This window comes from Antechinus flavipes, chromosome 4 (assembly GCF_016432865.1).
Source record: "Antechinus flavipes isolate AdamAnt ecotype Samford, QLD, Australia chromosome 4, AdamAnt_v2, whole genome shotgun sequence".
Lineage (NCBI taxonomy): Eukaryota > Metazoa > Chordata > Mammalia > Dasyuromorphia > Dasyuridae > Antechinus > Antechinus flavipes.
In genome coordinates, this window is record NC_067401.1 from 352563358 (window position 1) to 352580374 (window position 17017).

Below are 17017 nucleotides of genomic sequence, written 5' to 3' on the forward strand. Positions count from 1 at the left end.
AGCTAGTGTCACTGAATCAAAAAGTATATATATTAAGAAGTAAAGTATAAGAAGAGTGGAAAGTTAGGAGGGAGCTAGGTTATGAAGGACTTTGAATGACAGAGTGCTTTATATTTACTCCTGAAAGCAATAAAAATCCAGTGCAGTTTATTGAGTTAGGAAGCAACATGATGAGATATGTTTTAGGAAAATCCTTTTGGAGGCTAAATGCAGAATGGATTGGAGTACAAAGAGACTTAAAGACAGTCAGGCCCTCTAGGAGCTATTGCAGAAACAAATAAATAACAGAAATTTTAAAATGAATGTACATATGTCACAAAAAATGTTTTTATATGTAAATGGGGAAAATAATAAAAAGAAATTGGAAAAAAAGAATTCTTGTGATTATATTAGCAACTTCATATTACATTTCATTATTTTACAAATCTTATCATTTTAATTCCCATTTTAATTAAAAATAAAATTGAGTAGAATTTATTATACTATAATAATCATAAATAAATTTAATTTTAATGTTGAATTCTTTTAATCAAACTAAAATTTTACAATATTTGGATCAGTGAATTTATTTTTATATTTTTATTTAAAATAAGAATAAAGTGAAAAGATGTGCTCATAAAACTAATAAGAAGTGGGATGAGAACTTGTTCTCTTTCTGAGATGGAAAATTGTTTTTTTTTAATTTCTAGCAAACTAAGCAACCAATAAAAAGGAATCTCTTATTAAAATATAAACTTTATTTTCCTATTAGCTAAGAGAGGAGCTCTATTAACAAATGTAGTTACATATTTTGTTTCATTTAAAACATTTATATATAAATTAACTTTTATAAGATTTAAATCTCTTAAGATATAACTTTCTTCTCGTCTATATTTGGCACACCAGCTTTACATTCTCACAGAAACTATTCTAAACAACCAAGAAGTGTTGTCAATGAGCAATTAATTTGAAAATTCACATGACAAAAGAGTGACAAAACCAAAAGATAAGTCCAGATCTGAAAAGAACTTTCAAATTGCAAAAAGAGGTAATGAAAAATTTGTTTCTGCAGAATATTTGTGATGATTTGGGATGGTTTCAAGAGTGCTTCTAATATGTATAATTAGTGATCATGTTTTCACATAGCTAACTAATATGTTGGGAAATTACTGATTAAGGTAATATTAAAGAACTTTCATGCAAACATCTTGAATCATCTTTATGAACTATTTGAAGCCAATAAATGAGGATTAATAATATGTATGAACTAGAGTCAATAAAAAATAAATAAAATGACTGCAATGTAAAGAATAAGCATATCTCACTAATGTTAATAACATTTTTAAGACATGATTATACAGCAGATGAAATTACAATTAATGAGTAACAGAGGAGAATGAGGGGAAAACTGTGGTGCAATTTGCAAAATGCATCATCGCTTAAGAGTATATAGTAAAGATGATCATCATTTGGGAAATCATCTTGCACTCAAATGTTGAACCTTTGTGGTTTGGAAACAATATGATATTAAGTTGAGAAACTGCAATAATAAAGAACATTTAAAAGTAGACAGAGTTTGATTCAATAACTACATGAAGAGTTGTTATGAGAATGATCAAAATAGTTTTAAATTTTGGCAGAATCCTATAATGCTGCAAAAATCTTGTTTTCATTTTTTTTAAATGTACTAACATGGTTGGAAAATTTCTTATTAATTAAGTTAATATTAAAGAATTTTTCATGCAAACATGTTGAACCATCTTTATGAATTGTTTGAAACCAATAAATGGGGACTAACAATCTTTATGAACCAGAGTGAAGAAAGCAATATACACAATGACTACAATCATATAAATGGAAAGCCCACCAATAAAAAGGGTGAATTTTGCAAATTTAAAAAGAATAAGCATGTCTTAAAAGAGGACATATGATAGCCCCACTCTACATCTTTGAAGAGATAATAGGTTCACAAGTACTGTACATTTTCAAACTTTTTCAATTTATTTATGTTATACTTTTCTGCCTAAATAATACTTTTTGTTATATGAGCTGTCTCTTTAGGAGGAGTTTAAGAGGGATATTATGTGAAATTATGGTGATATAAAAACACCACAAAATATATCAATAAAAACTTATTTTGAAAAATATTAATATCTACTATTTATAATCCTATGCCCAGCCTCTAAAGGAACTTTAAATGTAAATTTCCTATTCATCAGCAAGCCCATGACTTGCTGACCCTCAGTTGTTCCATATCCTGTCCAAAACATGAAAAAAATTAACCTTATGTTTGTTGATATTGATGCTAGCTTCAAATGAATGCTATATATGATCATTTTAATTGTAGCTCATTTCTTATGCCTTCACACACAGAAGGTGAGCAGATGCTTTATTAAGTAGGCTAGCTAAATTAATATCAAATCCCCCTATGTTCAGTGGAAGGAGACCTAAAAAAAATATATCAAGGGTAGTATGACATTCAAGGAAAAAAAAAGTGCTCCTTACAAACTGTCTGATAGCCTTTTGCAAGACACTAAATTTGAAACATTTAAGAACTGGGTCTAGAGACATAACTATGGAAAAGAAGAGATAACTGACTTCTATAGGGTCAAAACCTTAACCTTGTTTTTATTAGCAATATCTTCTAATAAATTTATTCATTTCCTACTGGAGCTGAGGGAGGAAATAGAGCCTTTACATGGGATCTTTCCCTGGGGAAAAAAAAACAACAACAATAAAACTTCACTTCCCAAATTGGCATATAAAAAAATCCACCATAATCAACCATCAAGTATATTTAAACACACACCTTTTCTCTCTTCTCCCTCTCCCTTTCTCTCTTTCTCTCTTTTTCTCTCTCTCTTTCTCTCCATGTCTCTCTCTCTCTCTCTCCCTCTCTCTCTCTCTCTCTCTCTCTCTCTCTCTCTCTCTCTCTCTCTCTCTCTCTCACACACACACACACACACACACACAGAGCTATTTTAAAAAGTGATCAAAATAACTGTGCTTCTCTTACGAACTTTGACTGTATTTTCCTGTCTAAACCATCACTTTTTCATTTTAGGACTTTCCTTCCTTTAGGACAAAGGATACTGTTCCCTCCTCTGCCCTTACTTTTTGATAGCTTGGAATAGTGGACAGAATATGGCAATAGTATTTGGAAGTCTGTATTAAAATTATGCTAAAAACACTTAAGAAATGTGTGGCTTTATGTATGTTATTAAATCTCTAAGAGCCCAATTTCTCTCACCTATAAAAATTAAGAAAATGATATTTATAGTAACATCGCATAGATTGTGAAGCTAATACAAAATTAAAATGGGATGTGTGTGTGTCTGTGTGTGTGTGTGTGTGTGTGTGTGTTTGAGAGAGAAAGAAAGAGAGAGAGAGAGAGCACAATATTCTTGGTAGTTGATTATGGTGGGGCTTTTGATTTTATTTTTTATATGTCAATTTGGGAAATGTACTGTTTTTTAAAGAAAGACCCCACGTAGAGTCTCTATTTCCTCCCTCAGCTCCAACAGGAAAAGCACTATGGTCCAGTTTATGCAGGCAGGGTATCACTGAGCAGTTGCAATAAGAAGTAAAATCAAGATTCCTAGACTTAATTCTCAGTTTGGCTCCTGTCTCACTGTGTGACCTAAGTAAAGTCAATTAACCTCTCCATTTCCCATCCGGCTTAATGATGCATTTTTCAAAGTAGTTTGATATTCCCAGATGGAAGACACCATGCATGCATAACTACAAATACTTTTTGTAAAATAGCTCCTTCCTGTAACTCTGAAAACACATCTAGGTCTAAATCTACACCACTTTCTTAATCCAGGTTTTTTTTTTTTTTTTTTTTTTTTTTTTTTTAAAGCAAAGGCATGCTAGCTAATATATTCATTTTTTAAGATAAAGTATCTGCTATGGAACAGGATAAGACTATGAAATTCATTTTCATTTGTTCCCAATTAGATTGTTGAATTCTTTACTTTGAATGCAAAGAAAAACTAAATTAACCTATTGGACCAAACTAATTCTTAATCCAAATAAGATTTTAATAAGTCTTCCTCAAGGTCAAATAGATACACATATCAGTTACATTCACACAGTGTCTCCTTGCTCAGTAGTGACATGCAGAATTAACTAGACACACAATGGTGGCATTTTATAATAAGTATTGCTTTATTCATACATTGTTATTCTGATGCCTAAAACGGGCATCTAAAACAGACCCAGATGCAGAAGCAAAATGGTAGCATATATTCCCTAAGAATGGATTCCAATACTAAACCCTTAAGTATGAAAAATATTTATACAGAAGTTTTTAATTTTGAAATGACATGCACTCATTCACAAAGCAAGTTACATATTTCTTTCCTGGACTCACATAGTTATAAAACATGTTAAGTGCAATTGAATTCAGATCTGTCCTAAATCAAATTCTAGGGTTGTTGAACTTCCTCTACCAATTCCACTAGAGTATAAACTGTATTTTATAAAAAATCTAACGAATATAAAATTGAAATTGTCCTAGAAAACAACACAAGCTTTGGTCACAGTGGTTTTTCTTGGCATCTGCTCCCATTTTTTGTTGACCATTTCTCTCTTATTCTTCCCAGTATTAAATATGAATAGCACTTCAGAAGCCTAGAGAAATATGGACCTAAATCTAATGTCTTAACCATTTCAGGAGTGACCTCCCAAGTAACCCTAACCTTATATAGTATCTAACAAGTATAATAAAATCAGTAAAATCTTGAAAATAACAACTGTTCCTCATATACAAGGGACATACAATTTTGCACTGTATCATGCCCAAATTTAAGAAGCTGAAAGTCCTATTATAATTTTTTCTGGTCAGATTACATTTGAAACACTAGCGCTTCAAGAGAAAAATATATTTTAGGGAGAATTTTGATAGGAGGAAATGTATTCACAAGATAACAACCAAGAGAATGAGAAAATGAGAGAAAATGATATGAGCTCAGTGAAAAGGAAGAATATATATTTCAATTTGAGAAGATTAAAAGAAATATGTTAAGTATTTGAAAAGTTATTGTTTGGAAGAGTTTAGGCTCTGGAGTAGAACAAAGTACCTTGGACAAAAATTCAGCTTAAAGCTTTGTAAAAAAGTAAAATGGTTTTTATAAGGAAGCTGCATATTCTTATTCTTTGAAGGTTTTTCAAAAGACATTGCATAACTACTTTATGTAGAAGGGATGCAAGCAAAAATGAATTGGACCAGATGAACTCCAAAACCACTCCAATTCTGAAATTCTGTGTCTTTGTGGCAAGAATTAATTCCCTTGAATTGTGGCTAATACATGAGACAGTAAAAGAATGAACATGATTTAAGAACAGTCTGGAGAGACTTATATGAATTGATGCTGAGTGAAGTGAGAAGAACCAAGAGAACATGGTACACACTAATAACAAGATTATGTGATGTGATACTGTGACGGATTTGACTTTTTTCAGCAATGAAAAGATTCAAGGCAATTCCAATAGACTTGGGATAGAAAGTGCCATCCACATCTAGATAGAGAAGTATGGAGCCTGAATATAGTATTTTCACCTTTTATCATTACAGTTCTTGTTATTTGCTTGCTTTTATTTTTCTTTCTTACCTTTTTTTTCCCTTTTTGAACTGATTTTTCTTGTGCAGCATGACAAATATGGAAATACATTTAGAAGAATTAGAAATGTTTAACCCATATTGGATTCTTTGCTATGTTAGGGAGGAAGAAGAGATAAGAGAGGGAGAAAATTTTGAAACCCAAGATTCTGCAAAAGGAAATGTTGAAAACTATCTTTGTATATATTTGGAAAAACAAAATACTATAATTTTTTTTTTTTTTAATGAACACATTCTTGTCAATTGAAAGAAGAATAACTATGGGATGCCTTAAGGCAACTTAAGGCTTGGTTCCTCAAGCACTCACAATTACCCAACTTTTGAGTCATTGTTATGATAGAAAATTTTAAGCCAACATAAAAAGAATTGGCTATTGTCTTCCAAGGTTCCATATTAAACCACATTACCTACCTCCAGAGAAATAAATGAATTCTGATTTAAGATTGAAGCATATTTTTTCACTTAATTTTTCTTATTTTTTTTCTTGCTTTTTTTTGGGGGAGGGAGGAGAGCAATCTGATCAATAAAAAATGCATAACTTTATGAGAATAATTGCAAGAGCAATTGCAAGCAAGGAGCTTGCAAGAGAAAGAGAATTCAGAACTCAACATTTTAAAAAATTAATGTTATAACATACATTTTCATAGCTATTATCAAGACAGGCAGCACTGGTAATCACTGCAGTGATCATTTTATTACAAGGCAGTTCCCAGGTGGATGAAGATCATAACAGATCATCTTAATTACAACTCCTATCTTATGCCTTCAGGAGGTGTGTGAAATGTTTAATTGTCAGGCTAGCAAAAATAACATCAAATCCTCTGATACTCAAGAATACAGGTAGTTTCACTACCACTTCCTGCCACTAGTACTGTTAATCAAACAGTAGATATGCCCCCTTTGAGGAGGCTGACCTACTCTTCCATATCAGTTTTTATTTTTTGAAACAATAGAATTTACTTTGGGTATTCTGCAGCCCACTGTTCTGGAAATGCTGGTGGAACATGGGGTTAAAATATCATTGATGTGGTCACAATTGCAATTCTGGGATTTTTCTTTTTTGGTTACATGCCTGCACTGAATGTAGGTGGAATGAATGAATAAATGAAAAAAACAAATGAAAAGAATTCTTAGCCTTAGAATAAAAAACTATGGACACCTTCTGGCATCAATCATCATTCTTAGAACTTATTATTAAAAGCAAGTGGGTAGATGAATGGAATAGAAAGAATTAGGTAGAACAAAGATTAATAATAGCACCTATCTGTCAGTGTGTTATGAGGATTCAGTTGGAGAGTATTTATAAAATACATAAATGAAAACTACCTCTGTAACTAGCAATTACAGCAGCAACAACAGTAGTATGAGAGTGGTAGTGGAGAAACAAGAGATTTCATGTTATTTTAAAAGATTTATCTTCAGTTTTCACCAATACATTTTTTGAATACCTTGAGAAAGAATGGTAGATACTCTGTCTAATATTTTAACTGAAAAAAATCATTTTGCAGACAGAACAAGTCAAACAAACATGTCAAGGACAAGAGAGCTAGGGTCATTGTCCTTGAAGAAGGGAACATAAAGAAACAAGTTGTCACAGCATAGGAGGCAGTATCATGAGAACAGAACTTGAGGGCTCTAGGGATTAGCAGCCACAAGTGTTTCCTTGTGATGGGAAAGGCTTTTGAGTTAGTGGTGAGGACTTTCCAAGACTTGCTGATGACAAAACTAACTATCCTTCCAGATTAGCAAATTAGATCTGAACAGGAGAAAGAATCATAAACATGGAAAGGAACAGAGAAGAAAAAAGGGAAAAGGAAAGACCAGAAGGAGAAGAAGAAAGGAAGGGGGAAGGCTAAAGAATATAAAGAAAAAGAATAATGTAGACTTTCTCTCCATCAGGCATGGGGGTGGAATACTTTGGGTTCCTATTGCCCTAAAGAGCATAAGAAAAGTATGGGAAAGTTTCTCATTTGAAATATAGAACCCTGCAAAGTTCTGATTTCCTCTAGGTTCATGTGAGATTATCTTTCTCTCAAAAGGAATTAGCCAACTCAGTGCAATAACAAGGAGTCTATTTGTTGCCTTGGAAAGCGGCCAAAAGCTGACACTGGTCTTTCTGTACCTGAAGAAGGGGAGACACAAGTATCTCTATTTGCTATCAATGTGTGTGTATGAGTGTTCATCACTTGTGATTCCACAATCTTAATATATTCATATAAGATTCCAATTCAGAAATATGAGGAGCTGCCAAATGGTAAGGCATTATTGGCAAATTAGAAATTTCCCTAAGAAACTTCTGAAGCATCTAATTACCAAATCTACTGCACATGGCAGGGAAATACATAAATTTAGGAAATATAAATTATTATATTAAAGCAGAATGGTGAGTTTAGGAACACTTAAGCAAGTAATTGTCTGGGTCTTTAAAAGATAAAATTTTATTACACAGATGTGAGAGTAAGTTTTGTTATTAAAAGAATTAAGCTGATTCTCCTGACCAACAATTAATCTGCAACAAATATTAAGTTTTGGGAACAATTATATATTTAAGCTATATTTCTTACCATAGTTCACCACATAAATTGTTCCCAATCTATAAGCCCATTTCAAATAAAATCCATCATGTTAGGCACTTTACATCTTTTTCTATTTATTGCCTCATTTCTCATCAGAAACCTTTTAGCTGTAATATTATTCCCTGGCACAGTATCTCATTAGAGTGGCAAAGATAAAGTTCTGTTTGAGATAAAGTAATTAGAATGATTGTGAGCAAAATTCAGCCAAACTTCTAGGAGGCAATAATTCTCTCGTTTTTGTTTCTACTGAAATCTAACAACCTAAGTAAAGGCAAAAAGATGTTGAATAGGGAAAATCTTGGTTTAGCAGAGATTGCATCTTAGATTAGCAGTGAGGAAAATAGATTTTGTTTTTCATATGAAATCTCAAGTATTGCATATACATATACATATTATATAAAACTTGTGAAATAAATTAATTTGTCACAGTGGTGTAAAGGAAAGAACACTGGCTACAAAACTTAGATTCTATTCAGATCTACTATTTATGTTAGCAAATGAGAGCCTCAGTTTCCATATCTGAAAAATGTGAAACTCTTGTTGATGAAGTTCCTCATAAAAGAGGGTTTGTTTTTGTTTTTGTTTTTGTTGTTTGTGTGGGTGTGTAATGATTATATAAGAATCTTTGATAGATATGACCAAGATAATTGTGTACAAAGGAAAGGGGAAGCAAACAAACATTTATTAAGAATCTACTTTGTGTCGGATGCTGAGCTAAGTATTATACAAATACCTTTCAGTTCATCTTTACAATAATCCTTAGAGGTAGATGCTAAAACAGGGACAGATAAAGGTTAAGTGCCTGGGAGCTACAAAGCTGTTAATTCTCATTTTCTCTCCCTCCTTTTTTCTGTCTCTTTTCTCTCTCTCCCTCTGTCCCTCTCCCTATCCTTCTCCCTTTTGTCCCTCAGTTCCTTCTGACTCCAGGTCTAGTGTATCTTTTACCTTATTAGCCAGCTAATAAAGATGCTTTTAGCAAAATAGAACAAAGCAAAATTCAAGTGTTGGCCAAAGATATTGGACACCATGAGCATCCCTCATGGGATTATCCACAAATGAATGGTGGAGACTTCAAGTTAATCAGGTTTGTGGATGACATTGTGTTAATTGTATTAAAATGCTACAGATCATCTTCAGTGAGTCCAGGAACACATAAGAGATTGGCCACATAATTAGGACAGAAAAAACACATGAATTAAAATGTACTTTTATCTAGATTGTGAATGACGTGCAGTTGAACAAACAATTGTATGAAGTAGTGTGGTAACCCATCCATTTTGAATAAGCAATAGAGAAAGGCCATGAGCAAAGCATGGAATTAAAGAGGAAGAAGCCAGCAGGTTGGATTTAACATTTTTCCAAAGGATTTCAAGCTGTTCCCAAGCATAAAAACCCATCTTTTTAATAAGAGTATTCTCCCAGTGATGTTATATGGCTATAAAACAAACACTACTATCTTCACACAATTTGGGGGTACATTGGTAATGAGAGAATGTTAAAAGATTTAGAGAAAAGTTCTCCAAAATATAAAGGCATGATAAATCTTACATGAAGGATTTATAAAAAGGATATGGATAGCATCATGCAGAAAGAGAAAGAAAGGGTAAGTTGTACATTTCATTGGTCAAGGGAACACCTGCATTAATGAGATCACAAATCCACAGAAGCATAGAAGTAAATATTTTCTTCACAAAACTGATGGGAAATTTTGATGGTAGAAAGAGGTAGAAACAAGGATACTTGTGAAACGTTGTGAAAAAGCAATCTCTCAAAGATACTATTTACTCATTATGAAAAGGATCCAAGCATAATTCCCCAGCATCTGATTTGCATATGACCAGAAAACTCATTGCATATGAGCTAGAAAACTCAATTCCTAGAACTGCTTGGTGACTATCGAACAAATATATGAATGACTTGAGTAGAGCAGCCTGTGGAGAAACAGCTCAAACTGTCAGTCAATTAATTATATGTACAGTTCCTAAGGGAGGCAAAGGATATAGAGGACCCCAGTGCAGATGAGGTATCCCAGAGATATTATTCCTTAGAATAGTGGAAAGTGATTTGTAATAAACAGATTTGGAAAACCCAGTTCAAAAAGAAACTACTATCATTCATGCATAAAGAAGATATTTTTTGCCTTTGTGTCTTTCTGTTTTTCCAAACTGATAAGCTCCACTTAGTCAATATTCCTCTCTTACTTCTAACTTCCTTTCTCATCTTTAATAGTTCATTAAGCTTTCATACCACAATCTGAATTACTTATATATAAACATAAGCATAAACAAACTCCCTGAAGGTAGGAACAAAATCTTATTTAGCTCTGTATCCCTCTATAGTACCTAGCACAACACTTTACACAGAGTAGACACTGAATAGTTGTTGGTTGAATGAATGAATAATCAATGGAAGACAGATTATTAATGACATCCAGGCAGCCAATGGCTATTAATGGACGAGAGCTGTGCTTTGCTTATAAAGTTATTGCAATCTCCACCTTCATCTCAATTACCATCATGTTATAACAAAGCTAAGCAGCTTAGATGAACATACTTCAAAGAACCACATAAACTAGTAAGTGGAACATAAATCAGCCATGAGGGAAGTTTTAGAAACTTTGGACAAAAAGTCTCATCTAATCACCTCTCTAATATTTTCCTTATTTTGTAACATTTTCTGAATCAAGTAAATTCATCACACATTCCACTACACATTCTTCTTATTCAAGCTGAATTAGGACAGTAGACATTGTATATATTTATTTATATAATATATATAATTAACCAAGAAACTGGAAAACAGAATTCATAAGCTTCATGACGTTTGCATGGTTTACATAAGTCTTTTTTGTTGACTTAACTTAAGTGTACTACTATTTTTCCAAAAATATATTTCCATTCCTTAATGTGTTGAACATTTGTAGAGACAGAAAATAACTACTTATTTCTAAAACTAAAAAAAAAAATATCCTGCCCTCCAAAACATTGCCATTTCTCCCTTCTTTCTAATATCTGAATAATTCAAAACAAAATGAGGAAAAAGCAATATTCACACATTCTCAGAATTTTGGTGCCTTATTATAACCATAGAATTTATAGCTAGAAGGAACCTTAGAAAACTTCTACTCCAGTTCTTTATTTTACAGATAAGGAGATTAAAAATATTGCAAAAAAAAATGATTTGCCCAAAGTAATATTAATAATAAATAGAAGAGGCATGATTTGAATGCTGGTATAAATATATTTGAACTCTGGTATAAATAATGCTACAATACATATTTTCATATATGAAAACACTATTGTACAATCCTATAACTAGTTAACATTATTTAAGGTCACCATAAAGGGCATTACATTGCTTTGTTTTCCCCCCCAGCTCTACAGAGATCAAAGTTCCCTTTTACAACAATATTAAAATATTCACTGCAATTTTGTCTATTCATTCTCATGATATCCATAATGTAGCATCTATCTACCTAGCTATAATTTTATAAAATATAAATTATGTCCCATAATAATGTTGAATAATAAATTCATTATTATTATTCTTCTCTTTGTTGGAGATGAGGGGGAGATATGTTTTTGCATCTCTGGTGTCTTCTTTGTGAACTATTTGTCATTTTGCACTACCTAGCACAGATTTTGATCAGAAAGGTACTTCCTGAATGCTGAATTGTAAAGACAAGGCAGAGTCTCACAGGCTGCTCTGGACTAGGGCTGAGTTACATCAGTCTGTCAGTACTTTTGGTTCAATAGTAGAACAAAGTGATTCAACACTTAAAAAAAAAAAAAAGAAAAGCAGAAGTGTTGGAATCCTTACTAACTGCTAAGTAATTAGAGTTGATCTAATCTTACAAGAAGTTGTTTTGGCCAGAACCTGAAACAAGGTACTAAGTAGAACTAATCAAGACAAGGCTTGTGTTCCCACCTTTACTCAAGGGAGTCCACACCTTAAAGCTCTTTGGGCCAGAGAGCACTATGGGAGAAAACCCATAATCCCATTCTCTCAGAAGGTTCACATATAAGGCGAGACAGCCATTCCAGAATACATTTTTTCCTCTTGGCTGGCTGATCGCGCTGGACTCGAAAGAAACGACTCTTGTGCAGAGAACACTTTAACGGATTTCAGTGGAGCTACACCAGAAGCCCTCTCTCCGCGTCAAGTTGGTGGCTGGGCTCCCCAGAAGGAGATAAGAGAGACCTTCCATCTCTGTCTTGGTTGGAGGCAGAAGAAAGCAGAGTCAGAGGCTGAAGGACAGAACCTTTGGATTTGGAGACATCTGAAGGGCTCCAAGCCTCTAAACCGGCTGTGCTTTGAGAAGAACAAACTCCAACATTTGAACTCTAACACAGAAGAATGATATTCAATAAGGAAAGGGCTCGAAGGTAGACATCTCAAGTTGATTCAACTAAACAAAGTTCACTTGTCTATGTCAACTGTCTTTACATACCAGACAAACTCAAGCTTTGGCTGCTTGAGCTCCTCATGGCTGTTTTATGATGAGGATATTAACAAGTCAATCATATTTTTCTGAGGCAACTGAGTTTTGATGATAAATGTCTCAATATCTTTTATGGAAAGCTAGCTTCCCCTGCATGAGGGACAGATTAAAATGCTCTTACCACTAATGAGATAGTTTGAAAAAGATGGGTACCAGGCTTTGTGGTAAGCACTAGAGATACAAAGAAAGGTAAGAACCATGTCTCCATTGCAGGAGTTAACATTTTAATAGGGAAGACAACATGTAAACAATTATGTACATACAAGATATATGCAGGGAAATTCGTGGTAATATAAGACCTAAGACACTATTATTAATGAGATCAAGAGAGGTATCATTTTAGAAAGTGAATCTAAGTCGACTCTGAAGAAATCCTGGCAAACTAGGAGACAAAAATTAAAATGGAGGGAATTTCAGGCATGGCAAACAGCTAACGAAAAGGCACAGAATCATGAAAAAAAAAAAAAAAATGGCAACTATGTCCTAAACTCAACCAGACAATACAACAGAAAATGGGGTAGGTCACACTGAAATAATTATATGGAAATATATATATGAAAGTATCCTTTAGGATACTGCCTTTCCTTACCTGGTCCAAGGTCAGGGTTGCCTGTTTACAGGTGCTGCACCGTACCCTGAGTTTTCCTGGCTGAATACTCTGACAGACTCCTTTGCAGAAAACATAGAAGCTGTTATAAGTAGGTATATCTGTTGGAAAAAAAAAAAAAAACAGAGAGAACATCCAATCTGTACTGGATTCAAATTAAGAAGACTTTCTTTAGGAAGTTTGATTGAAGAAAATTGCAAAGTTAATTCTTCAGGAATTATTGAAAACACACATTAGATATCACAATTAAAAACCCCAGCATTTTAATAAAGAAAATCAAGTTTTATGTATAAAAGAATAAGACCTACTTCCTTTTTAGGGGGCAGGATGAATAGGACTTATCCAGTAAAACTAGTAAATTGTAAAGCTAGTCATGATTACTGGCCAAGTACATTTCAAGAAAAACTGGAATTAAATACATTGCCTCTTCCTGATATTTTAGATAAGGTTAGGAAATTTTGAGACTAGGTTAAGTAGCCTACAAATGTTGATTTTTATTTCATGGCTCTGTTCTCAATTTTAATTGATGTACACTTCTCCTCTTAATACCCCACTTTCACTGAAAAGTAAACCCCACTTCTCAGAGTGGGAATATTGATTACACAATGCTATTTTCCCTGAAGGATTTCCAATAGCATGACCACAAACTTCAACATAAAGTGATACAAGACATATAATGAGCTAACCCCAGCTAGCAGAAGTGGCTAATAAAATGAATAAATAATGTACATTTCTAGAGCCCTCTCTGCATAAAAAAATTCCACAAAATTATAGTTCTTTCTAGAATTGCAATTGAAGAGAGAAACAGAAACGTATAAGCATACCATATCATTTCCACCTTAGATGATATGATAGGAAGCAGGGAGAGTGGATAATCACATTTGTAATAAAAAAGAACTCTTTTTATGTCTCTTCTATGGTGAACTTGACTTTACCAGATACATGTCATATGAATTCTTGATACAAAAAAAAAAAATGTAGCTACTGTAGGAAAAGTTTGCAGGTCCTTCCCTAACACCAGACATCACAATCAGGTAAGCTATGTCCAAGATGTGTAATCAATCAATTCTGTGTCCTCACTAAATATTCTTACCCTATTAAGTTAGATAGTTTAAATATCACGTTTGCCTGAATCAAGTCCAGCCTACATCTCCCCCTACCCCAAACTCAGAGAAAGAAATACATACTCAGAGAATATGAAAGAGAAAGAAAAAGCATGCCATTTTGGACATTTCTGTATACTTCAAGTGTCTGAATACTCAATATATTCAAGTTTGCATGTTTCACTTTGCAGGATGGATCAACGGGTTTTTCAGTTACATAGAAGATATTTTCTCTTGCTTGATTCATACCTCTATAAGACAAGCCAACAAGCAAAGAGAAAATATCATCCATTCACAATGAATGAATTCCAGGAACATTCTTCTTTGTGATTTTCCAAAGACAGAATCTGCATCAGCCAACATTTGGACAGGTCAGACGAATGGCAATGTTTGTAATGAGCATGCTTCTATGAAAATGAAATGGGGAGGAGGAGTCCTGGACATTAAAGCACCAATGGACAAAGCAAATTTTATGATTTTCATAAGGTTAAACAGGAAAAAGGAAATTCTTTCAAAAGAGGACTGACTGGCTCCAGAGACACTAACTTTATTGGAAAAACCTTTTCAGAACATTTTACAATATTAAAGAAACATCTCTGAAATTGCAGGTACCCAATGGCACTTCCCTCTGCCAGAGGGGCAAAGCAATATCTGCAATATTGTTTCTGCTAATGATGTACCTAAGCAAGATGTGAAAGGCTAGAAAATTCTTGCATTTCAACAGATTATAACCTCTTACTACAATCCTTGTGAAAGTTATTCTGAATGACCAAGTGCCAATGTGTGTGCCCTGGAAGTATACAAGATGACATATAATCTATTATAGATTGCTTTCCAGAGTGAAGGCCGATCTAGAGATTAATAGTCAGTGGGAGGAAGATCAAGGTCAGGCCATTACTGGCTACTGCAAATTTCAAACTCCAAGCTTGAGACAGCTGGTCCCATGAATTTGGTCATAAAAGAGAGTCAAGAAAAGATGCACTAAGGAACCCTCTTGGGCTTCTCACTTTTACTACTACTACACCTTTACATTGCTGGCTGAGGACACAAGTAAAGGACAGACAAAAGGGCTGGGACACTCCCATGACAGAATACAGTGGTAATCAGACTTCTTATGACCCTGGAGTTCTTTCAGGCAAACCTAAGATTATATCTATCTCAGAAGCTGTATATGGACATGCCAGAAGTAATATTGAAGAGCTAAGAAGTCATTCAGCACATTATGTAAATCTAGTCAGTATTTTAAAGAACTATCCCTTCCACAATGCAACTTTCCCTGTTGCAATTTTGATACATAATGGGTCACCATAAAAAATTAAATGGACTTTTGGAGAGAATTTCGTGGAAGCCACAGATATTACATAAAGACCATCAGAAGACACAAAAATCTTTTAGAAACTCAAACTGAATAAAATATAGTTATTATATTATATAACATGAACATACCTTATCTTTTAATACCATAGTAATTCAGACTGCTACAAAAGGATAGCAAAAAAGTTTTATACAGATTTTCCAAATCACAAAGGAGCTCTGTCTCTAACTCCCTTAAGATGAAAGGGATTATTATACATTTCGCTACTTTTTTGTACCCTTAAATTCTTTTCTTCATTCTTTTTTACCAATACTCATTATTAGAACTACAAAGAGACCAATTGTCAATTCAATTTTTTAGTGATCTAATTGTCCAAACAAATATAACAGATATAAGTGATATAGGTGATTTGAATTATTGTTTAAAGTTTACTTCACAACAGATTGAAATGACTCATTTACACTTAAAACTTAATGAAAATATCACTGAAAAACTTTGTAAGCAGTATTTTCCACTGATTCAGATACATTTTGATGGATTTAATTTAAATTAACAATATATTATCTAAGATTTTTTTTCAAAGGGTAGGAAAACATGAGTGAGAGCAGAAAACAATATCAGTGTCCAAAAGAAAACTGGGGAAAACAAAATAAAATAGCTAATGTATACTAGTTCACATCACCAAGTGTTAGGAAAAGAAGACTAATTCTGATAATTTGCCAACAAATAAAAATAAAGAAATGCAGCTGGGGCAGCTGGATGGCGCAGTGAATAGAGCACCAGCCCTGAAGTCCAGAGCACCTGAGTTCAAATATGACCTCAGACACTTAAGTCTTCCTAGCTGTGTGACCCTAGGCAAGTCACTTAACCTCAACTGCCTCAGCAAACAAACAAAATGCAGCTAAAACTTTTCACAGCAACTGATGTCCACTGGGTCATCATAGTTTTAGCTAAACGATTTCATGTCTCCAACATGATAAAGAGTAAAGTACTTTACTTCCTACAGAATGACCTTGCCATATAGCAAGCAGTCCCTAAAAGATTAGCTGTTCTAGGCACATCCTTTGTTGAACTACCATTAGCAAGCAACTATTTCCTTTGGGATAATTTTGATGATCTCGCCCTAAATAATTTTGGCTAGGAGTTACCAATTGTCTTGGATATTTCTACACAATTATGCTTTATCAAGCAATGAAACTGTTGATTTTTTTATTGCTGTTGCTACTTGGTTTTTTGTTGTTGTTGTTGTTAACTTATTTTGAAAGCATCAGCAAAACCTCCTCCTCTGGCAAGAAAAACCTTGAGAGTGTGGA

General features: G+C 33.5%; 1 protein-coding gene across 1 annotated transcript in view; it reads right to left on the reverse strand.

Annotated features, from left to right (window-relative positions):
- Positions 1-17017, reverse strand: part of PRKN (parkin RBR E3 ubiquitin protein ligase) — a 1934491-nt gene that overhangs the window by 1263796 nt on the left and 653678 nt on the right. The window contains exon 4 of the mRNA XM_051998070.1: positions 13269-13387. Within this exon, the coding sequence (XP_051854030.1) occupies positions 13269-13387 (119 nt within the window). The remainder of the gene's footprint in view (positions 1-13268; positions 13388-17017) is intronic.